Source organism: Ochotona curzoniae, unplaced genomic scaffold (genome assembly GCF_017591425.1).
Source record: "Ochotona curzoniae isolate NIBS_2020 unplaced genomic scaffold, NIBS_Ocur_1.0 scaffold_4506, whole genome shotgun sequence".
Lineage (NCBI taxonomy): Eukaryota > Metazoa > Chordata > Mammalia > Lagomorpha > Ochotonidae > Ochotona > Ochotona curzoniae.
Window position 1 is genome coordinate 76,963,983 of NW_024467119.1, and position 25,252 is coordinate 76,989,234.

General features: G+C 41.9%; 1 protein-coding gene across 4 annotated transcripts in view; it reads right to left on the reverse strand.

Moving 5' to 3' along the window:
• LRBA (LPS responsive beige-like anchor protein) overlaps nucleotides 1-25,252 on the reverse strand; it is a 633,639-nt gene that overhangs the window by 140,907 nt on the left and 467,480 nt on the right. For all 4 annotated transcript variants that reach the window (XM_040967344.1, XM_040967342.1, XM_040967341.1 and 1 more), the window contains 2 exons: nucleotides 14,766-14,906; nucleotides 13,657-13,776 (listed from right to left, as the gene is read on the reverse strand). In XM_040967344.1, the coding sequence (XP_040823278.1) occupies nucleotides 13,657-13,776; nucleotides 14,766-14,906 (261 nt within the window). The remainder of the gene's footprint in view (nucleotides 1-13,656; nucleotides 13,777-14,765; nucleotides 14,907-25,252) is intronic.

The following is a 25,252-nucleotide window of genomic DNA, read 5'->3' on the forward strand; positions in this document are numbered from 1 at the left end:
TGGCTGTTCCAGACATTCAGGTTCAAGGAATTGGAATTTAGAATGAGATAATGCTCAGTAATACTGCAGACAAAGGGTAAAATGAAACCATCACTGAAAAGGCACAGATGAGGCCTTACTTCCGTAAATACCCATACATGAGGACAGCACTGGGGTTAGGGGTGAGGGTGGAAGAACTATGAAGATATTTGTGACCCCCCCTACACTGTTAACCACATGAAAACATCATTAAACATCCAGCCCAAAGAACAAAGAGCACCTGTCATGTGAGGATGTGCACAATTCTGTAATTAGGGAAGTTATGAACAGTTTCAAAAGCATAAAAAGGGTGTTTTGTTTTTGTTTTGTGCAGGATATAAGCAGCATGAGAAGAAAACATTTTATATTTCAAGTAATTTTTATCAAAGAAGAAAAGGGCTAAAGAGATGTGGATAAGTTACCAGGTTATGCATATAAATAAGCTCGGACAGACTTTAGTTCATGCAGTTGCAGTGTTTTACACTGCTGAGCAGTAAAGCAGCCTGAGCTCACTTCTAGGAAATTTGTTTCAAAGAACAGGAGAGATACACAAACCAGAGGCTGGCGAAAGAAAACACACACACAAAAACAAAATACGGAGGGAGTGGAGAAACGCAAGTTAAAAATGCTAAAAAGAAACGATACAATCTTAACTTTTTCTTTTAGCATTTAAAAATTCTAGATTATTTTTTAAAGGTCTGAAAACAGCATTTTTTTTAACCAAGAAAATAAAACTACAAATGCAAATTTTTTTTAAAGGCACTAAGAAATACGACTCCCAAACTTATATTCTACAAACTGCAGCTAAACACTTTCTAATGTGTGGGCTAGCAGTGATGCTATCAGCCTCCATGGAATGTATTCACATGGTAAAAGATGTGCTGCTAGAGGAAGATTGTCATTTATCTTCAGAGTGCAGCCCTTTGGGATTCCGGAGGCAGTACAGGGCGAGTCAAAGGCCTGTGCTTTACAAATCTCAGAAGACAGAAATAAAACTAGGCTGTGACCACTTTTCCTTTTCTATGGTTATTTTTCAAGCACGTGTACCCTTTACCTTATAATTCACATAACATGACTGCATAGGATCTAACTGCACTCCGTTCACTTAACCGTCAGTATGGAAGACACTTTTTTGACCCTACTGATTTCAATAATTATAAATGCTACACTACACAAGTAATCATAAAATTGGCTTCAAAATACAACACCCAAGTTATGATCAATGGATGTTCACACAGACCTCTTTTGTAAAGCTATGACAGTAAGCCAATCTGTACTTAGTGCAACATGCAGGAAGAAACTAAACTATCAGCAATACTTTGGTCAGTATATGACTTCAGCTTCTAGTTCTTCATGGGCATGTGTTTTGCTGTGCCCTTTGGGCTGCTTTGGTTCACACACACTCTCCTCTACTTTGTCCAGGATCTATTTTCCATACTTTCACCAAAACTTTTCTACTCCCACCAGTAAATCTCACTATACCAAAGGGTATACAGCTAGCTCATGGGCCAAATATGATCTGACAAGTGTCTTGACTAGTTTTATTGAAGCCCGGTCATGTGCGTCTGTTTACATGGAGTACAAAGCCAAAAATACCACATGACTCTTCCCAGAAAAGATGACCCGGCCTGCAGAAAGATGCGAATAGTCATGTTTATCTGAAAGCCTTCATATTCGACCCAAATGCCTTTAAGGATCTTTCGTTTGTCTGTTAGCTGTATATCAAGAACACGATCAATGCACAAACCAATAAATATTTTCCAGAGTGTTAAGCATTTTCCATAAACTTGGTTCATTTTCTTCGCTTTAAAAATGTCTGCTCGTTTTCACCAAATTATTAATCCAACAAAATTAAATTTAGTGAGTACGATGCTCCAGGTACTGCCTGAAGCTTTTTAGGGACAAATCCATGAGCAGTACAGTTCCCTGGTCAGGGTGCTGATAGAGCTAAAGTTCCACGGGGACAAAAAGCACAATGAGCAAATCAAGACGTACAAAATGCATGTCAGATGGTGAGCAGCATACTGAGCAATGAAGCTGGGAGCAAGGCAGAGTGCAGGAGGCCTCCCTGAGAAGGTGGTATCTGAACGAAGACCTGAAACGGTGAAGGAGGAGTCTGCGTGAGAGTTGGAGAAAACTTCTCAGCTTACAGGAGAAGTCAGAGCAAAGGCATGGTTGCATGAGAGGTGCCTGGGGTGTGTGACATACACCCAGGAGGCCCCATGTCACCCAGAACAGCGTGAACAGAGGACGGGCAGGCACGAAGGGCATCTAGAGGGAACAGGATATCGGAAGGGGGTGGGTGGACAGTGCTTTTCACCCAAAAGACTTCAGCTCACAGTCTCCAAGGACTGTGGGGAAGAACACAGGATGACTAGAGGAGAAAGAAGGAAGGCCAAGAATCTGTGTGGTTTTGAACACACCAAATTTGAGATGTATTTATACATGCAAATGCAGATGTCGAGGAGGGAGGCAGCTACCAGGAGAGATGCACGGGCCAGAAGCGCACATCTGCTAAGAGCAGCTCAAGAATCACTGACTCCAGGAAGGCATTTGCAGCCCCACCTATTCCACTCAGGATTCATTGTTTTTATATCACATTAAAGCATTTCCACCACTAAACTTAAACATTAAACATACAGACCTGGCTACCCAACCAGAGGGATATCAAAAGCAAAGAATTGGCTTTAACTTTTCTTTTTAACTCGAACATTCTTCACTGTATATTACACACAGTGAATGATCAATGAAGGCTAGCTTAATTTAAAAGTGTTTGGGGGATTACTATCTTATTAAGATTGATTTACTCATTTGAAAGGCAGAGAGAGAGAGAGTTGTAAAGAAAGGACTTTTACACTGATTCATTCCCCAAATGATGGTCATGACGGTTGAAGCTGCTTCAGACTGTACCCAAAAGATTGGATCACCCCTGGATTTCTCGCAGGAGGAGTAGGGGCCAAGTCCTTGGGCCACCCTCTGCTGCCTATCCAAGCACATTGGCAGGAAGCAAGGTCACACGCAGAGCAGCCAGGACTCAAACCACTCTTCAGATATGGGATGTCAGTGTGTAGGCAATGGTTTAGCTTGCTGTCCCACAGCGTCAATCTCCTGCGGGACCCTGGGGGAATTTTAACATACCTGTCACAAGAAGCTATCTGCATAAAGGCAGGGAACTAAGTTCCTATCCCTGAACAAAACCCACTCTCTGGATTTTCTACACACAAGTACAAACTGTTTTATTTTATTTTTAAAGATTTTTCAATTTAATCAGTCAAAAGTCAAAGCTATAAGGAAAAGAAATAGAAGTGGAGGAGACAAGAACAGCGATCTTCCACCTGCTGGTTCACTCCCCAAATGGCCACATGGCCAGGTCTATGACAAGCTGAAGCCAGGAACCGGAAGCTTCCTCTGGCTCTCCTTGGTGGGTGCAGGGGCCCAAGTCCCTGGGCCTTCCCTACTGCTTTCCCAGGCGCAGTCACAGGGGGCTGTATTAGAAGTGGAGAAACTAGGACAGAAACCACCGCCACACTGTATACCAGTATTGGAAATAATTGCTCAACTGGCCACATCACAATGCAGGTCCCTCTCTACCCCCACCAACTCATTTTACCTCTCAAATTAAAAATTGACCATCAAATCTAAGCAGTATATTCTAAACACACCTAAATCTATCCACAATTCTCTGGCTCTACTGCCAATAGCAAGTTTCAGGCTTCTGTGCCTCCTTCCTACTAAATGACTTTAAGGACCACCAAGAGCTTCCACTCTTGTCCACTATTCTTATGCCAACACCAGTCACAAGGATCTGGGAAAACCACCTGGCGCCTGTTCATTTTTCTCTGCTGCACATCCACTTAGCCCCTACCTACCGTCCCAGGAGAAAAACCAACCTCCCTCACAAAGCAGAAAGGCTTTGAGGCTAGGCTTCCCACATCCACTCCCCTCTGCCTTCTCTTCCTCCCAGAGGCCGAGTCTAGGAGAGAACACACACGACTCGGACATGCTGGCACTTGTGTTGCCAGGATCTCCTAGAGGACAGCAGCTCCACCATATTTGGTGCACAAACTCAATTTAAATACCAAGTTTGAAGAACACAGGATTCCTATAAATGTATTACTCTCATTTTACTGTTAGTACAAGTTATGTTTTAGAAACATTATTGTACTCAAATTTGAGTTTCTAGAGAAGTATAGTTTTCACAACAACTCCATCTTAGATTCATTTACAATATCACCTTTATTCCAAAGAAATGAATCTAGGTGACATTTACAACTCCTTCCATTCTCTTAATTCAATTGGTGATTATTTTCTATAGGAGAAAAGGAAAACAAAGACTAAAAAAGCAAATCAGGACCCGGTATGAAAGCCTAGTGGCTAAAGTCCTCACCTTGCATGTTCCCAGGATCCCATATGGACACAAGTTCCTATCCTGGCTGCTCCATTTGCCTTTCAGCTCTGTTTGCGGCCCAGGAAAGGCGGTGGAGTACGGCCAGGGCCTTGGGATCCTGTGTCCACGTGGGAGACCTGGCTTTGGGTTGGCTGGGCTTTGTTGGAGGATCTTTCTCTCAGTCTGTCCTTCTCTCTATAAATCTGACTTTCTGATGGAATAAATAAATCTCAAAAAAAAAAAAGAGCAATTCAGTTTGTACTGAAGCTGTTGACACTACTAGTGTCTGTTGAAAAGCAGGCTGCCTCAAGAAACCTGGGCGCGTATGGGATCAATGACAATGAACTGCCTTGGAAAGTTTACACTTTCATCTAATATTTAGATGTGGTTGCCTGGTAAAATTCACTTAGGCTTTATGAGTCTATGATTTGTTTCACAAGATTTGGCAATCATAACTCAAGGTTTAGGCTGAAGGGAGTAATCTATTCTGAGCTCCAACTTCTACATTTAAATTTTTTTAAAGTTTGAAATAGAAAATCTATTGAGGATTTATAAATATTATTTATCTCAGTAAGGATTCTCTAATCCAACTTCAATACTTTTATGCGATCCTGAAAACATTACTGTTGCTGCTTACCAGTTTATGTTTACACGCTGTACGTATCAGGAACACCGCTGCTCATGGAGGATGTAAGCCTGCTTCTTTCTATAAACAGAAAGCTATCCCTTCAGAGGTGAAGGTGCAGTACTTGGGTCCCTGCCACGCCAAAGGGAGATCTGGACTGAGTTCTAGGCCCCTTGCTTCAGCCCGGCTCAATCCCAGTTCTTGTGGTCATTTTGGGGAATGATCCAGAGAATGGAAGATGCCTCTGCAGCTACTGAACACATGAAGCATAACTGCTATGAATGAAAATGTATTATAAAATATATATCACATCTTGAAGTATTGTATTGAAAAGAGATTGTAGGATACATACAATGGATAATTCCATATTGATTACATGTTGAAATAATTTAAACAATTAGGTTAACTACGGTATTGTGATAATAATTTCATGGGGCCCAGCACGGTAGACTAATGGCTAAATCCTTTCCTTGCATGCCCAGGATCCTATATAGGTGCCAGTTCCTGCCCTGGCTGCTCCACTTCCCATCCAGCTCCCTGCTTCTGGTCTGGGAAAGCAGCAGAGGATGGCCCAAAGCCTTGGGACCCTGCACCTGTATGTAGGAGATCCAGAAGAGGCTCCTGGCTCTGCTATGGCCATTGCAGGCACTTGGGGAGTGAACCAGCAGATGGAAGATCTTTCTAAGTTTCTCCTCTTGGGGATCTATCTTTCCAATAAGAATAAATAAAACTATAAAAAAGTAAAAACAAATAAGTATTACACAGTTCCTTAATTTTTTTTTTGTTGATTTATATATTTATTTGAATGGCAGTGTGACAGAGAGAACCCTGTCATTCTCTGGTCCACTCTCTAAATGGCTGCAAAAGCCACGGCTGAGCAAGTTTGATCTCAGTGGTCAGGAACTCCATCCGGGCTCCCACAGCAGGAGCAGAGGTTCATGCATTTGGGTCATGCTCTCCTGTTTTCCTGGGCACATCGGCAGGACAAAGGATGGGAAGCGTGGCAGCTGTGACTCACAGCGGCACTCACACAGGATGCTAGCACGCCATATGGTGGCTTCCCCAATTGAGGTCCACATGGTTCTTTTAACTCTTTGAAATATGACTAAAAGAATTTAAAAATTATATGTGTGGGGCCCGGCGCGGTGGCACAAGTGGTTAAAGGTCCTCGCCTTGCACGCCCGGGATCCCATATGGGTGCCGGTTCTAATCCCGGCAGCCCCGCTTCCCTTCCAGCTCCCTGCCTGTGGCCTGGGAAGGCAGTCGAGGACAGCCCAAAGCTTTGGGACCCTGCACCCGTGTGGGAGACCCGGAAGAGGCTCCTGGCTTCGGATCGGCATAGTATCAGCCCGTTGTGCTCACTTGGGGAGTGAATCATCGGACGGAAGATCTTCCTCTCTGTCTCTCCTCTCTCTGTATATCCGCCTTTCCAATGAAAAAATAATAAAAATAAATCTTTAAAAAAAAAAAAAAAGAAGGTTCTTGATTTAAAAAAAAAAAATTATATGTGTGGCTTCTATTTGTTGCTTGCATTTATACTTCCATGGACTACTTACAGAACTGATCGACTTTTGAACTGATTCTTTTAAATGTAAAGATTAACAACTGAAAGAAAAGATGATTACTTATTTGACAAAGACAGAGAGTCGGGGAGGGAGAAGGATACCAAGAGATAGAGAGTTAGACAGAAAGATCTTCTACCCATTGGTTCACTCCCCTAATGACTGCAATAGCCACGTCTAGGCCAGGCTGAATTTAAGAGCCAGGAAGTCCACCTTGAATTCCAATAAGGATGTCAGGGGCCCAAGTACATGGATCATCTTCCACTTCCTACCCAGGTGAAGGCAGGTGGATTAGAGGCAGAATAGCTGGGAATTCAAGTAACAGCTTAACATTAATACGCCACAAGGATCATCCCCCTGAACTGTCTCTTTAAGCAGAAAAAAAAAAGGCTTTGAGAGGTCAGTTGTGAAGTGGAAGTATCAAGGATGCACGGATATACAAATAGTTCCCCATCCAAACAGTAACAATGATAAATTTTGTTAAAACCAAAGCCTGTCTGATAAAGCTTTTTCTCTGAAATAAAAACCATTCTTATTTCAATCTTTAATATCATAGGAGTAACCTTTCCTTTCAGTAAGACTATTCTCTGAGTATTGACAACACACTAAACTGGGATTCTAGTATATTATAGTTCCTCTTTGGCAAAAAAAGGAATTAAATATTGGAAATCCTGTGTTATTTTTTTTTCTGAGATGATTTTAAATAACTCTCCTAACGACCTCACAGCATTTCATCTTTGTAAAGTGCTACAAAAGCCTTTTTGAGGATATATACTGAATTAGGCACAGTTTGGGGACACTCTAAAGTTCATTCAACACGACGATTTCCTCTACCTTCAGAGTTCACTGTCTTCCCTTTACTGTTTAACCTTTTAAAATAATTGTAAAACTGCCCCTAGTAATTCTAACAAGACAATATAAATAAAGGGGGTATGGCTCTCGCTGGTAATTCCACCTGAAGCACAGTTTCTGAATGAAATGTTTCTACTTGACAGTAATTTAAATATATTCTTACACAGTATTCTTGCTATTAAGTTTCTTTAAAAACTATTATTTACTTATTCAAAATGCAGATTCTGTTATTATATTTTAAACTGTTAAAATATTTAAAAAAACATATTTAGTACAGCAGTTTCAGTAAACGCTTGCAACATCCGACCTCATGTTCAAATGCATGGATTGAGTCCTGGGGACCCGATTCCTGATCCAGCTCCCTGCGAGGCCGGACCTTGTGTGGTAACAGATGAAGGTTCAGGTAGAATAAGACAGAGTTCTGGTTCTAGGTGTCAGTGTAGCCCACCCCTGAGAGTTCTTTACTTTTGGGGGTGGTTATAGCATGTTAGTCTGTGTGTGAACCAACAGAAGATTTGTCTGTGTGTACACATGTGTGTTAATATCTTTCAAACAAAGTAAAAACAAAGAAATTTACAAACTCCAGTGCTTCTTGGAATACTCAAGAGATACCGAGACATTGCTAGAAAACAAGATACGACGATGGCACCATAGCCAGAACTAAAATCAGAGTGTCTGTGTCATAATAACAAGTTGTTTTATTAAAGCCTATTGGATCATTCAAAGCAAAAGGACATGACTTTGGACCACTACCTCTGAAGAAACCAGAATAATGAGAAATATAAGGGAGGAGAAATAGAAAGATCATGATTTGACTAATTGATTGACTTTAATGTTTAAATTGCTTTTATACATCTTCTTTTATGTTTCTACATCTGGGGTATTTTAAGGACAGCACTCAGGGAGGTGGATCTGGACAGATGCTAATCAAACAATAGGGAGGAAGAAAGGTTGAGATTTTGGAAAAAGAGACAAAACATATGAAGCTATTGTATATATCTATTGCCCATCAAAGCATTAAACAGGAATGCCTAAAACTTACAAAGGCAGAAAGATGAGGATCTTCATCTCTTCTAAAAAGTAGGAAAAATAATCCTTAAATTCATCACTTTGCTTTGTTTATTCTTATTGCACCAAAGCCAAGAATGAGGATATAGTTTAGTCATGAGATGTTTAATAAATGAATGATAGCTTTAAAAAAAAATCAGATTTATATCACTGGAAAGTCAGAATTAAGAGAGAGAAATGGACAGAGAGAGAAACTGGTTCACTCCCCAAATGGCTGCTACTGACCAGTCTGAAGCCGGGAGCCAGGAGCTTCTTCCTGTTCTCCCACATGGGTGCAGGGGCTCAAGATCTTGGGCTACCCGCTGCTGCTTTTCCAGGCCATTAGCAAGGAGCTGGATCAGAAGTGAAGCAGCCAGGACATGAACCAGTGTCCATATGTGACAGTGGCACCACAGGTGGAGAATTAGCTTGCTATGCCACTGTGCTGGCCCCTGTATCCACAGCACTTTTTGTTTCTCAAGAGTTAATTAAGAAATACAACGATCTTCAGAACAGATAGATTTCAATAGCAATTATTAAATCTCGTTCCTATTCAAATTTCTGTTCATTTACTTTTCCGTTTCAAAATATTTCCTGATACTTCCTATATAGTATGGTATAGCTTTTTTTTTTCTTAATTTATAAGAAATCTTTGATTTGTTTCCCACTTATTACTTATCAGGTTGTGTTTTCAGAACTTTTATAAAAGCATCTTTTGGAACTTCAATGTTGCCAATTTTCCTCAATTTTTTCTTTCCTTCTGCTTGTCTCCTTAAAAGTTTCATTTTTCGGGTAATATCACCACCATAACATTTTGCCAAAATGTTTTTTCTATAGGGTTTCACGTTGTGTACCACCATCACTAGCTCCTCCACAAGATTTCCATTCAACAGAATATCCATTTTAACAAGTTCTGCAGTCTGGTAACCAGCATCTTCATAATCAAGACTAGAATATCCAGAAGCTTTTTTTTCTTTTTAAATATTTTTTTAAAGTTTATTTATTTTTCTCAGAAAAGCAGATTTACAGAGAAGGAGAGAAAAAGAGAAAGATCTGTTTGTCGATTCACTCCCCAAGTGGCTGCAATGACAGGTGCTGTGCTGATCTGAAGCCAGCAGCCAGGAACTTCTTATGAGTGTCCCACACAGGTGCAGGGTCCCAAGAATTTGGGCCATTCTCGACTGCTCTCCCAGGCCACCAGCAGGGAGCTGGATGGGAAGTGGAGCAGATGGCACACAAACCGACATTCATGTGGCTTCCGATGTGTGCAAGTGTGCATTTAGTCACTAGGCCATTGCACCGGCCTCCCCATGCCACCTTCCTCTTTTTAAAATTTATTGCTTTTTTCTTGAAAGGCAGATTTATAGACAGAAGGAGAGGCAGAGAGGAAGACAGTAAGGTATAGTTTTAAGAGTACATTCGTTTGTGATAAAGGGTCCAGTGCAGTAGCTTAGTGGCTAAAGTCCTTGCCTTGCCCACTCAGGATCCCATATGGGTGCTGGTTTGTATCACATGTTGTTTCACTTCCCTTCTTGTTCCCTGCTTTGTGGCCTGAGAAAGCAGTAGAGGACAGCCGGGAGCCTTGGGGCCCTGCACTCACGTCGGGGGCCAGAGAAGGCTCAGGGATCCTGACTTAGTATCGGCTCAGCTCCCCTACTGTTACTGCCACCTGGAAAGTGAATCAGTGGGCAGAAGATCTTCCTGTCTCTCCTCTTCTATTTCCAATAAAAATAAATCTTTTTAAAAAGTACATTATTTTACGATAAAAAAATCCTGATAGATATTTCAGCCTAAAAGGTTATTTCCCACAGTCCCTGCCACAAGGCGGGGACAGAGACCCCGGCCTTCTCCTGGCCAGGAGCAACTAAAGCCTCCCTCGTGGGTGAGTATCCGCGGGAGATGGCTGGGAGCTGGGGGTAAATTCCTAGCTCTCCCCTGCCGTCGCCAGCCAAAAGCTGGCGGCAGGACAGGTTGGGTGGGTCCAGTCTCAGGACAAGGGGCAGGCTTAACCCCCCATCAAGGTGGCACTTGTTGGGGGCGCCCCTGCCGGACAGAACCCTGCCGGGGTCTCGGCCACAGTCCCCGCCGCAAGGTGGGGACAGAGACCCCGGCCTTGGGCGGCCAGTGCACCAAGTGGTGCCAGGCTCTGCCCGCTGGCCACCCAGCGGCGAGCTCTGGGGTTTTGATGATATGAAATAGCTGCTTAGGGACACCCATAAGTAAGACCAGTGTTAGCATAGGTGACACACTAATTTCTGGTGATTCCCAGGACCCGGGACATGAAACCTTAATGCAAGTGTGGGACTGAGACCTGAATATTCAGAGTAAGCAAACCTTAGTCCACAAACATGATTGGAACACAGGGTGCAGCTCAGGACATGCCCAGCTTGGTTTTGGCTCCAACTGGTCCACATTAAGCACAGAGTTGAGCCACAGTGTCTAAGGCAGGGGTCGTGACAGGTGGATGGGGCTGCGGTCAGGTCTGGATACAGTTGTCGTCTCCCTTGGCACAAGTGTGGACTGAAAAAAGACGTACCGGGCCAGGCCAGACCGCAACACCTTCTGACGTGTTGGAGTACCAGGGTAGATGTGGGACAGACTAGGCTAGGTCACAACCTCAACTGAGCCATATACGAGCTATATAGGGGTGTGGACGACCGTGGCTGGGCTGAAACACCCTACAGCAAGAACCAGAATGGGATGATGGCCAGTTAGGAAAGGCCACTGTTCCTGCTAGGACAGGAGGCCAACTGGCACATGGACCCACTGGTATGCGCGTAACCTGGCACATGGAGGGGTTCTGATGGAGGAGCTCGGGCAACTCCTCTGGCAGGACACAGACCCTGCAGGTCAGCGCAAGAAACATGGAAGGTAACAGCCAAGAGGTCATGGAAAGTGTCCCACTGGCATGCATTTGGCATGGGCCAGGGGAGCAGACCAGGCTGAATCTGTTCATGTCATCCACTGGTAAATCCGAACGCCAGAACAGAGTGTGGGTCGAAACAGGTCCGGTCGTGACAAAAGCAACACACAATTTGGAATGCCAAGGTGAGGTAGCCTGAGCCGGATGCAGCCGCAGCACCCAACCAGCACACGTGAGAACCAGGAAGGGAGGAGGCAGAGCTGACAGGGGAATAAGGGGTGGTTCCCTAGCTGAACAGCAACTTACACTGAGGAGCGTGAGCTGGGTAGGGGGTAGACCAGACCAGGCAGGGACACAGCACCTGTGCACCTCATGTGGACCAGACTGGGTGAAAGCCAGGCTGGGCTGACTATTCCCACTGGTGCAAGCTACAATCAGAGTAGGTGAGGGTTGTTGGGGCTTGGTCATAGCATCAGCTGGCGGAAGCTGGTACAAAGGGTTAGACATGTCGAGTTGAACCACAGGGCCAACTGGAGAGGGCACAACTGGAATGGGAGCGACCTGGGAGGGGAAATAGTGGGTTCCTCCCTCTTGGGTCATCACCTTCCACAGGAGGGCATGGGAACTAGGACAGGGGCTGGGGTGGCTAGACAGACACCCAACAACATCTGTTAGGGCCGGTTGGATGAGATGGTTGGATGGAAGTAGGGTGCAACACCCGTTGGCAAGTATATGAACAGAAGGGTATTTGGGACAGACTGGACTAGTATGCCATACATATTGGCAAGCCAGGGTAGGGGGTGGGCCTGGTTGGGGTTACTGTGGGCCGCCCTGACTGGGCTGCAGCTCCTACTGGTACGTGTGAGGGCCAAGTGTGTCCAGGGCGGAACCAGGCTGGACTACAAGAGGACACGGGTGGAGACAGAACCGACCCAGCAACTGCAACCACCAGCTGATCGGGGCAATGGACTGTGCCGGACCCTATGCTACTAGAATATGCAGGGATCTGGACTGGGAATACCTCAAAATTTCTTTGAGGATCTCCCCAGTCGAGAAACCAGACTCAGAGTCCTAACCAAGAAAAGACAGAACAAGTCAAGCAACAACCTCAGCTATCTGTTGGCAGCAAAAAACTGGGCAAATGGAGACTCTAGAAGGGACTGTGTCAATCAATGGACTCTTCAACGAACACATCAAGTTTGGAGTGGCGAGACTGGCAGTGACCCATGAATGGTGAACTATTGGAACCACTTGATCGAGTATCTCAGAGCATGCCCCACATCTGGGACTTAGGGTGGGTGGGAAACTGGGTGGGGCTTCTTCCTCTATATCCCCCTTTAGGCCTTGAACCTTTTTTTTACCCCAATTAAATATGTAAAGATTGTCAAAATAAAAAAAAAAGAGTATTTCTCTGTTGAATGATACTTTCTTCAGAAAACATCTTGGATATGAGTTGTATTTTACTTTAATAAAGTATATGAATACATTTTTAGACTGTAAAATATATCTAAATGTAAGATGCAATTATCATTATACTGAAAATGGTTAAGCTAGTATATCATAATATACACATCAATAATGTAACTTCTCATACTTTGAATATTTCTCATAAAGCACTTATTATTTTCTTTTAGGTAATCTATGTATAAGGCACATCATTTCATGATGCTATAAAGAGCTTCGAAATCATGGGTGCATTTCGCTATAGTACATCTAGCATGGTATCATATAGAAATAGACACTCTGTCAAGGAAAGCACAGCGAGGCCTGTACCAGCTGATGGCCAGGGGGCTTCGTCTTGCATGGTGGTATAATTGCATACAGATGAAGCAACCTCTGCTCTTGATTACTAATAACATAATCTGACATTAAGAAGAGTCAGATACACATTTAGTACAACCAGCAGGTAAAAAAATGATTATTTTAATTGTGGAAATGTGAGATCACAGTAACTTTACTCATTGAATTTGGAATTCTATTATTCCATTGAGCACACTGCCTTCTGCGCCTTAAAACCACACTACATGCCTCCTTCAACAGAAGATGCCAGGGGGGAGAGCAAAAAAAAAAAAAATCCACAACTAGGGTCATAGCCAGGCAGATAAACTGAGATACAAAAGAACGAAAGACAGGCAAAGATACACACAGAAGAAAACTAGAGACATTTTCAACACGGCAGTTCCCGACCACTTCACTGAGGTCTCATCCCACCGATGCACAGGGAGTGAGGAGAAAATGTTCAATATTCACTCAGCAAGCAACACCCTGGCAAGAACAACTGCAAAATGCATTATTTCCGCACCTTAATATCCGACGTGTCACGCTGACTGTTTCGCCAAGCTCTGGAAACTGATGAAAAAGTCCGATCTGCATGATCAAATTTGCCTCCTTGCAAATTTAGGAAATACGTCGTAAACGGTTCCTAAAAAAATAAGCAAGTAAGTTCATATCTTCCTTCATGCACAAAGAGGTGGCCTGTTATAAATGTTGGCATCTAAAAATTTTAATAATTAACAAGCATCAAAAGTGCTTTACATTCACGTTCTTACATTATTTTTGTTTCAGAAGAAGTATGTTAAAGCATTTTTAAAATTTATTATTTGCAGCATTTTCTTCCAATTTTCTCACTTTCAGAAAACTCTGAATAACATAAGACGTAAATGGCGTGCATTTTCTTTAGTACGGGAAAATTGCTCAATACGTGATTTTCCTTTTGTTATGGATCAATATTTAATTTATGATTAAGAAAAGAAAAACGTTTGGAAGATTTAAAAGCCTCCTCTTAGTTAAAGAACACTTAAACACGTATTAGTGGATAATTGCTTGAAATTAGCCAAGCACTATAAATTACTTGTAGGATTTATGTCTGGCTGTACCCTTCTAACAAGCTTTAATTAATGATGTGCTGCTAATGCTTTCCCAAAGAAATTACTTTCTAGCAGATGAATCACCTTTCCATTTTATAGAAACATTGCTTGTTTGACCAATATATTATCAATACCCAGTGGCATGGGTTACCTACAAACAGAGTTTAGGCTATTTGAGGCTACTGAAGTTTCCAAAATATACAAACACTGTATCATGCTAATGAAACTTTAGTTTTTAACAGATTACATTTGAAAAGAATCTGCTGCAATTTAGATTCTGATAACATATCCATTTGAAGAGGCAAATTGAAGGGGAAAAAAATCTGCAGAACTTGAGCTAACATATTTTTAAGGCAATTCTGTAGTACTATGTTATAAAATCCGAACTGAACGAAGCATCCAGGTCCTTGCAACTAGAACCCCAGTCACTGAAGAAGCCTTGTAGCATCGCCACCCCCGAAAAAAAACCCACAATGAGGAGTTCTCATATTCTCTACAACACTAAGTACATGTAGGCATGACTTATTATTCCAACAGAACTTACTATTCTCAGCAGCCATGCAAGAACAAAGCTTGCTGTGGAGTAGTGAGTCCCATAGTGGAACTTTGGAACTTGATCGTCTTCCCAGGATTCATAACGCTCAGCAAAGAACGCTGCTCTTTTGGGATTCAGAGCTCCTATCGGCTGCCAAAGGGACGGGAAGAGAAGAAAGCAGAAACATATCATCCTTTATTCCTTGTAACGGTATCCTATTAGCGTGCAAGTGACGTTTTTGAAAATACACAGTATTTATGTGAAAACAAAGTGTTCTGTGCAGAGTGGGTGGAAAACCAAAATTATTTTCCAACACAGGTTAAATCGATCGTTCCTCCATCAGTCTAGTTTTTGTGGCAGAAAGGCTTTTCATGGCCCATAAGAATATCAGAAGACAGCTGCATGCAGTGTATGTTAGCTACGGGTATCTGGGAAAGTACCTGCAAAGGCCTGCTTAGTTCATTGGAATCAACAACCAAAGACAGAATCTTGAAACCACAGGTTGCCTTCTACTGGGTCCTCAGAAGAGGATGAAACAATGCTAGGCGGGAGAAGAGGAGTAGGAGTGATGGAGAAACTGAGTACCACAAAGAAGATACCTGGAATGTGGATTCAGAAGTAACTAGATCGCTTCTCAGCCTTTTGGCTAAGATCAAGTGAAGAAGTAACTAGAATGCTCTACTAGTGTGAGCAACAGCAGAGGTTAAAAGACCAAACATGACTGCACAAACTCCAGGAAATCCATAACAGAATGAGAAGGGCAGCCAGAAGATGGGTTTACACCAGAGACAATATGTTACAGTAGAGGTCCCAGGAGCAGGACAGCAAAGTGGAAAAGAACCTGGGCAGTTTCAAAAGATAGACTGAGTAAGTACAAGTCCTAACAACCGTGCCTCACCACATTCATTGAGTGCTATTATTTTCATGGGAGCTTTTAGAATTTCGGAAGACATTAGAATAAAATGATTGTATTTGACCCTTGTGGCACTGAAGGAATTACAAGTAAAAGCTAGACCTTCATTACTCATGATATGTAGCAAAACAGTGTTGAAATGGATATTTATAATCTCAAGTAGGTCTACAGGTTTTTGACTCCCATTTTCACCACTCTCGTGATGCATTTTCATTTTTGTAGCAAAAGTTTGTTAACTACATGTTGATGAAAATTTATTTTTACTCTTGTGGACTTTGCTCACTGGTTCTGTATTTTAGGGGACATATAATGGAAGTGTAGCAGGGACTGATATGTTCAGATATGGAGACAAAGTGCTGTGTGTCTCTGTGCATACAGACCAGAGATGGACTCCCAGGGAAAGAATTGCAAATACCCTAACAGTAAGATGATGGATTCTGACAATGGCCATGCCTATATTGTTGGGGAACACTTCAATAACAGCATGATGGACTTGTGACTGTTCATGAAGGACATCCATTGTAAACCTACAGGGGAAATCAATTGGGGGACGACCTTGGGGAATGGTACGGGTAACCCCAGAGCCTATCGAACTATATTATAAAACAAAATAAAATAGTTTTAAATGTAAAACAAAATTGTAAAGTAAAGTCGTTAGGTGGCATAACACAAAACCTCAATAAATGTTAGTTGGTGCTCTTGCTGCTTTACCATTGTTACTCAAGAAATGTAAGAATGTCATCAAATAATACTCAAAATTATGTGACTATGCACATGTACTTTTTTTTTTTAAAGGAAAACAGTATTCGTCAGATTCTCAAAGATCCTGGGACTCAAAGAATGTGCAAACCAACTGCATTAAATAACAGCTCTTAAGCTAAGCCATTCTGATCTCTAAAAATTTCCCTATTCCTTACTCGTATTGACTCATTGGGGAAAAAATTTACATTGCAACATTACATAATAAAACACAGAACGGTCTTTTGCATTACATTTTTTGTGAAATTCTAGGAGTCAGTCACTCCTCATTCATAAGAGATATACCGATTTATGGCAAAAATGTTAAACTATAGGAAAAAAATCATTAATTCTGCCATGTATTCAGACGTATTCTACTGAAAAAAATCAAACAATGTTCAGACCAGTTTTTTACCTTCTCATATTATATGATTTTATAAGCACAATTTATCATTCTGGCTATCAGTTAACTATTTTTTTTTCTCCCCAAAACTTCTATTTATCTTTGAAACCACCCTCTTTCAAAGATTTAAAAATAATCAATGATATTCAAAATCATCATCAACATTTAGATGCAGATTTTAAAAAAAGATTTAGTTGACTGCCATTTCAAGTTACTGTCACTAATGTTAAAATACCTTATTTCCACACATTAGTTCCTGTATACACCTGATTTACTAAATGTACACCAGTAAAGAAAAGAACCGCCTCTCCGCTCCTTTCTTTGTTGCAGAACCATTTTGGAAAAGCTTTAAGCCTATTTTACCTGCTGTCCCTGAGGACTAAGCAAGGCAAAAGGAAAGAACGAAGAAATAAAATCACTGGAAGACAAATTATATGAATTAAAAATAGAATCAAGGCTCCTTTTGTATAGTTCTGCAGCATATTAAGTACTCACAGTACTCACTTTATTTGCTCCTATTTTTATTACTCTCCAAATGAGTACCCCCCCCCAATCAATAGTTACAGAATCACATTTCTTGAATATAATGCTAAAACCAATTAGGATCGATTTCACCAGTGCCTGAAAAAAAAATGGCCTCATGCAGAGACCCAAGTAGGTAGAATCCAGTATTGATTCTGGCTCTTATTGTTACAGTTGGTTTCTGAAACCTTCTCTAGGACAGCTATCAAGACACACCACATTTATTTGCAAGCATATAAAAAAGAAGTCCCCAAATAAAAGAAGGTTAAAAAAAAATCATACCAGTGGAGCTGTGCAATGACAATGATACACTATCAGCTTACTCAGAGAAGTTACAGTGGGAATACACACATTGAATTATACATTACGCGAAAGCGCTGATTTATTGTGGTAATAACATCCACCTCATTAAAAGATTCTGCTTTGCTGCAGTTGGAAGGCTACATATTGTTTACTGCTATAAATTAATGGCAGTGCAAAGACGACTGTGGAACCGTCCTAACAATAGATCTGTAATGACAGTGCTGTATATCACAGCTTCCTCAGCAGCTTCATAATAAAATGGAGACAATGTATTGAGCTAATACATTCTACCAGGCTGGCCCATATTTTTCTGACAACTGCTTTAAAAGATGAGCTGAATCCAACTAGGTTATAATGTTGCAAAACATTTAACTAAGCTAGAGTCAGCCATACACCAAAGTGCACCCTAGCAGTTTTTAAACATTGTCTAAATCAGCATTTCAGGATGTTCAGTCCTCTCCGTAGAAGGTTGAGAAGTAAATGCTGATGGTCCCTCTTCCTCATGCAGTTTATCAGGAGTAACAACTGCAAGGCAATTCAGGAAGATGCCTAGCTCTACCATCCTATACAGAGTTCTTCGTACAATTTAACAAGCTTGCCAAAATTATTATTTTTTTAATCAGCGAAATTTTAAAGGCAGATAATCAAAACCCCTGGTCACTAAAACTTGCCATAATGTCTTAGGAAAAGAAATCAATACGAATAGGTATTGATTAGACAGTATAAAAGTGGTATAATTCAAGTTCAAAGCCTGGAAAACATAAATTTACCCAGGAAATAAAAAAATAATTTTAAACATTACAAAAAAGCTAACCTATAGAATTACATGAGATTTTTTAATCATACAAAAAAAAAAGCAAATCTCAATGGCACGAGAAAGAGGTTCACATAATACAGAATAAACCAGAATAATTTGCAATGCAAAGTGCCACAATTAGCAATAGGGGCACTATGTGGAAAGTGGAAATAACAATCTGAATCAAAGTAAGAAAAGACAAAACAAAACTCTCTTGAAAATGGAATGAATACTCCTTCTCCAAAAATTGTGATATTCAGGACATTCTTAGAAATTCACAATAGCAAAGAGGACATCCACAACAGAGAGACAAGTATTTTGTTTATGAAATAGTACTGATAACTTTTAAATAAAGAAAACATCTGAAATGAGTTCCTAAGAGTATTACAATAAAAATGGACTTTAATTACCTTATTTGAGAATGAATTTATCAATTAATGAAAATATTACATATAGAGGGTCCAGATCAGTTCTTAATACCAAGTAGATTATTAACCATAATAATAATAATTAATATTTTTCAGGCTATTTGATTAGGATGAAAGATGAAATTACTGAAGTCTATTAAGAAAGAACATTAAACTTCACAACCTCCTAATATAAAAACAGGAAACAACACACATGGTGCTGCACAGTATCTGCAACAGTGGTTTCACTCAGCTAAATTTCCCTATCTCAAGAACATAATAAGAAACAAAATTACTTTAAAAAAAAAACCTAGAAGCCTACAAATTTCACTATGGAACAATCATCTTCCACTGCATTATTTAAGTAGTTCTAGGGGCGGGTACAGACAGTTAAGACACCACCCGTAAAGCCAGCAGACCCTTTGGACACTGGTTTGAGTTCTGGCTCCTTTATTTTTTCTCATCTAGCTCCCTGCTAACCCACCTGGGAGGACAGCAGAGACTGGACCAAATGCTCGGGTTCCTGCCACCCACGGGGCAGAACCTGATGGTTTCTAAGTTCTTGGCTTTAGCGTGGCCATGTCAGACATTTGGGGGGAGAACCAGGAGATAGCAGATTCTCTCTCTCGTTTCCCTTCTCTTTGTGACTCTGCCTTTCAAACAAAACAGACTCCCCTCTGATAACAAAAGTTAGCTGGGTCTGTTTTTTTCCTTGTTAGTCTTAAATTTTAAGAAGTGTTATTGGAAGTTATCTAAAGAAGATAACTTAGGTTTAGATTTTATAGCTATAACTTGAGACAGATTGTGCATTCTCGTAACAAGCCCGTGAGGTGCACATCCCTCCTTGCGTTTGGGAGGCACACACAGACACAGAGCCAGAGGACAGGAGGGACAGAGCTCCCATTTGATGCTTTACTCTGCAAACACCGACATGAGCACAGGCTGGGCCGGGCCAAAGCCAGAAGCTGGGAACTCAGCCTGGCTCTCTCACGGGAACAGAAGGAAGCCAACGACTTGACTGTCACCTTCTGTCTCAGGGTGCGCGTCAGCAAAAGGCTGGATTCCGGATTGAAGCCAGGATTCCAGCCCAGGTACACAGATATGGGAACTGGGTACCCCAAGCAGCGTCATAATTGCTAGAACACCCACTCCACACACATTTTAATAATGAAGAGATGAAATATCTTAAATAATCAAGTTTGAAATCCATTTAAATCTTGGAAACTCAAATTGGCTGTTTAAAATTCTTTCTTCGGGACATTTTCGCTGTAAAAAATGATTGTATTACAAGTTGGTTTTCCTAATTCCTGTACATTCCTATAATTTCCATTTTCCAAATGTGGCTTTTATTTAATACATTGATTTATAATGCTAAATTGTGACATCATACAGGCTCAAGTACAGCTGCTAGTAATGTTATTATCCACTTCCGAATTCTTTCCTTTCTTATGAAAGTTCTCATGAATTGTTACCATTTGTGTCGACCCTTCCCGAAGTGAAGAAGTGAAGCTCAAACTCCTGAACTAGCTGATAGTCATGAGAGGCAAGGCAGTTGTAGGGGAATAGCAAGGAATCTTTGAGATTCTGCAAAGCAAAGAATTTGCTGAAGTTAACAAACTTCTCTTTAAAAGTCTCAAAAGTTTTTCTTATCTTGCTGTAAAGGCTTGCCTTGAAACATCATTAAAGCCCAACACAGGAGAATCAGAGGGGAGGAAGGATTTTGAAGGGAAAAGGCGGAGAGGGAGACAATCCTGGTGCCAAAGACTTAGACACGAGGCCCTTGGAGACGCTGAAGGACAGGAATGCGGAGGGGTCAGAAGTGAAGAGGCACAAGGTGCCAGGCCCAGGCAGGGATGACACCTGACAGACGCAGAGGCCGATTCTGAAAGCAGGCAGCCCTTCTTCAGAACATTTTGTTTTTTACTACCACCTAATAAACATCTTGCTGCATCATGGCAGCAGTAGCAGTAAAAGGGGTGACATCCATGAAAGTTCCCTTGAAATGCTAACTGCCAATCCAAACTGAGTTTTACAGTATGTGTGTGTCATAAGCCCACAGAGGATGGTGACTGCATAATAGAGCTTGCCTGGACATCAGAAGGCGGGATGGTCATGGGCTACCAGCCTTCCTGGCATCCTGCACATCACACAAAACCCACCCCTCCACCAGACCTGCTGCATGAGCACAGAGACACACTATCAAGTGCTGAAAGCCAGAGTAGAAGACAACACAGGACCGACTTGAGCATGGAGCCAGGAACACAACAACAAAGCAAAACCTCCTGGCCCATCAAGCGTGGTCAGAATCCTCGCAGGCAGCATCAGAGCTTCTGCAAGGAACTGGACCCTCCACAAGGCAGGTGAATCCGAAGTCCTTGGAGGAAGCAAAGAGAAATGCTACATTTGAGGAAATGAAATCCACTACATTCACTGATATGCTCTGCAGTAAAACAACAAAGATATATTTTCACACACAAAGTTAAAGACAGGGTTCAGGAAGGAAAAGCAAGACAATACGGGCCCTGGCGCAATAGCATAGTGGTTAAGGTCCTAGCCTTGCACGCGTCAGGATCCCATATGGTCACCAGTTTGTACTCTAGCGGCCCTGCTTCCCATCCAGTTCCAGCTTGTGGCCTGGGAAAGCAGTTGAGGACGGCCCAAAGCCTTGGGACCCTGCACCCGCGTGAGAGACTCAGAGGGGCTCCTGGCTCCTGGCTCCTGGCTTCGAACTGGCTCAGCTCCAGCCGTTGCGGCCATTAGGGGAGTGAACCATCAGATGGAAGATCTTCCTCTCTGTCTCTCTCCTCCTCTCTGTATATCCACCTTTCCAATAAAAACAAATAAATCTTAAAAAAAAAAAAGACAGCAAAAGCCATCCATGACGATCACGTGCACAGCACATGATTAGGACATGGGAAGCATCCTTATCGGAGCAGACAAAGCCTGTCTCACTACGGCGAAGAGGCTGTGTGCAACGAAACCTTATCCATGATCTTATCTCCCACTCCAACAAGGGGAGGCATACAGCCCCGAGACACGGGCACTGAGGAGTGAAGGGAAAAGGCCCCACAGGAATGGGCAGCAAGATGATTAAGCTCGATGTTCCTCTGCAGGTCTACATTGTAAAAATGTCACAGTGAAGAATTGAACATTGTTAATTAGCTGTAAGGTATCTGATTTACATGAATAAATCAAATTAAAAAAAAAAAACACCACTTTGAATTCAGAAGATGGAATCTGGGAGATGGGATTCAGGAAATGTTACATCATGAAAAATGGCCATTCTCAATCAGGACATAAGAATGAGATTTGGGGAAAATCCAGGGAAAAAGCCATGGCAAATAGATCATTCTATATGATACTAACATGATATGAGACACAAGTCATACAGTCATCTTCACGACTCCTTGACACTACAGATCCGCTAGCATTCCCAATGTATAGAGAAGTATCCAAGAAGTGACGTGATCAGCAACGGTTGATTAGTTAGCTACAGCACCAGCAAGTGTCAAATCCACTCTCGAATCAAATTAATATGCAAACTGAAGAATCATTTGGATTGGTGGGTTGATAAACACTGGGCTTGAATTGGCAAGGCCTTTAGAGGCCTTCATCAGAGCATTAGATTAATCCCCCTTTAAAAAAATTTTATTTGGGCCTGACGCAGAGGCGCAAGTGGTTAAAGTCCTCGCCTTGCACACCCGGGATCCCATATGGGCGCCGGTTCTAATCCCGGCAGCCCCGCTTCCCTTCCAGCTCCCTGCCCGGGAAAGCAGTTGAGGACGGCCCAAAGCTTTGGGACCCTGCACCCGCGTGGGAGACCCTGAAGAGGCTCCTGGCTTTGGATCGGCATAGCATCGGCCGTTGCGCTCACTTGGGGAGTGAATCATCGGACGGAAGATCTTCCTCTCTGTCTCTCTTCTCTGTATATCTGCCTTTCCAATAAAAAAATAATAAAAATAAATCTTTAAAAAAATTTTATTCATTTTTATGTCTACCTAATGTCTCTCTATATGTCACTCTAGAAGGTAGCTATAGAAACGGACAGGAAGGGCTCAGTTTGCATTGGGAGTAAGGGCCACTTACTTTTTTAAAAGGTTTGTTTGATTTGGGCCTGGCAGCGTGTGGCCTAGTGGCTAAGTCCTCTCCTTGAATGCGCCCACCATATGGACGCCGGTTCTAATCCCTGCTGCTCCACTTCCCATCTAGCTCCCTGCTTGTGGCCTGGGAAAGCAGTCGAGGATGGCCCACAGCTCTGGAACCCTGCACCTGGTGTGGGAGACCTGGAAGAAGTTCCTGGTTCCTGGCTTCAAATTGGCTCAGCACTGCCCGTTGTGGCCTCTCTGTCTTTCCTCCGATAGAGAGGAAGATCTTCTGTCCCATGATTCACTCCCCAAGTGAGCACAACGGCCGGTGCTGCGCCAATCTGAAGCCAGGAGCCAGGAACTTCTTCCAGGTCTCCCATGCGGGTGCAGGGTCCCAAGGCTTTGGGCTGTTCTCGACTGCTTTCCCAGGCCACAGGCAGGGAGCTGGAAGGGAAGCGAAGCTACTGGGATTAGAACCGGTGCCCATATGGGATCCCGGCGCATTTAAGGTGAGGACTTTAGCCATTAGGCCACGTGCTGGGAGCAAAAATAAATAAATAAATAAATAAATAAAAAGAGAGAGAGAAACAGAAAGAATTTTGGTGTTGGAGAAATATGCTTGGCAAGACTAGTTTTTTCATAAAAAGAGGTGAGAATAAAAATTAAGTATTTTCACTTCATGAATTCCATCTTAATGTTCATTTTTACATCCTTACATCTCTGAAGCCTTTAGTTTTCTGTGTCTTTGAAGCTGTTTAAAGAACCAAGTGAATTTTATTCTGGCTGTCTTCACCATCCGCCTTCCTCCCCCACCCTTAAATGAGGAAAATAAACAAATCGCCCCGTCATTTAAGCAGCATCGTCACCGCTGGAGGGTTGCAGCAGCTCTTTTATCTCAATGACAACTGGGACAAGCAGCCTGATCAGCATTTTTACACAGGGCATTTTTGTGCTACACTATATATGGCTGGAATGGTTTGGCACTTATTTTCACATGCTCTAGACTTTATTTAATATTGTCAAGAAAAACATCTCATCAGCACGCTACTGTGGCTTTCAGAGTTAACAAATAGGCACTTTTGTTTTCAACTATCAGAGTGCTTTCTGCTCCCTTGAAAACACACTTACAAGTGGTGCTAACCATATATCTACTGTACCCTTTCAATGTAATGAACACATCTTGGGCAGAAGAAAGTATTCCATTTCACTTATTGTGCCTATGCAGAATCTAAATCATGTCACATGCTCACGCTGGTAGAGTTGGCAGCGATGCTCTCAGAATGCTGCTGCTCAGTTGCAGTTGGCATGAAGCAGTTTTTATTACAGGTTTTATCTGAGTTTGAGGGGGTCACAAAAGTTGAAGAAATCAGTTCAACAACTCAAAGTCAGGGTAGAGATATAAATCAAGAATAACCCAAGAAAATGCCCTAAAAATCCAAGAATAATTAAAGAAAATTCCAGGATAAGTACTGAAAATGATTAACACTGAAGAGGCGTGGTGTACATGAGACAAACTCTATCCATTTGTAGATATATTCACCTACCACTTAAAGGACCAGTTGATGCCAATAAAATTACATACCCCAGATGTATGTTTGTTCAATGGGCTATTAGTAAAACAGATAATGTTTCCCTAACATACATCAGCCAGATAAACAAAACTAAAATTTACTTGAGGAGTATTCAGCCTTTAAAATTCACTGTTCGCCTTGAAAGACATAAGAATATAACAAGTGTTTCAAATGATGGAAACTAGATTCGCTCTGTTTATTCAACCCTGAGTAGAGAAACTGTTTATTGTTCAACTTCAATCTGGACTAACAGGCTCCAAATATTTCAACAACTTATAGTAACGTGTAAAAATGATCACAATTCTAAAAAGGAGGAATTTCCAGATACACAAATATAAATACAGTTCAAATAGTCTGATTTGGACTGGCCAACTGCTTTTTGCAAATAACTAAATCAATATGAATATGAGACAGAAAGCATGGCAAGCCAAAGTGTCAATATGTACACAAGAATCTGAATGGTAAAACATCTGAAAACTATCAATGGCTCTCAAATACCAAACAAACGATCAAACTACGGTTGTACAAATGTAACCCGAGGCAGGTGGTAGCATCCGAGAGGAAGAGGAAGTCAGTTTAGTGAGATAATCTTTAATATTCGGTAGCTGCAACAGGCAAGACTAACTTTGCCGGCTCAAGAAAAGCCGTGGAACTTAAAGCTAGTTAAGTCTTGGGAACACTTCTGAAGCTAATTTCTAGCAATGATGATACTTGACAGGCAGACGACCGAGGGTTTAAAGCCATGACACTGCCAGAAG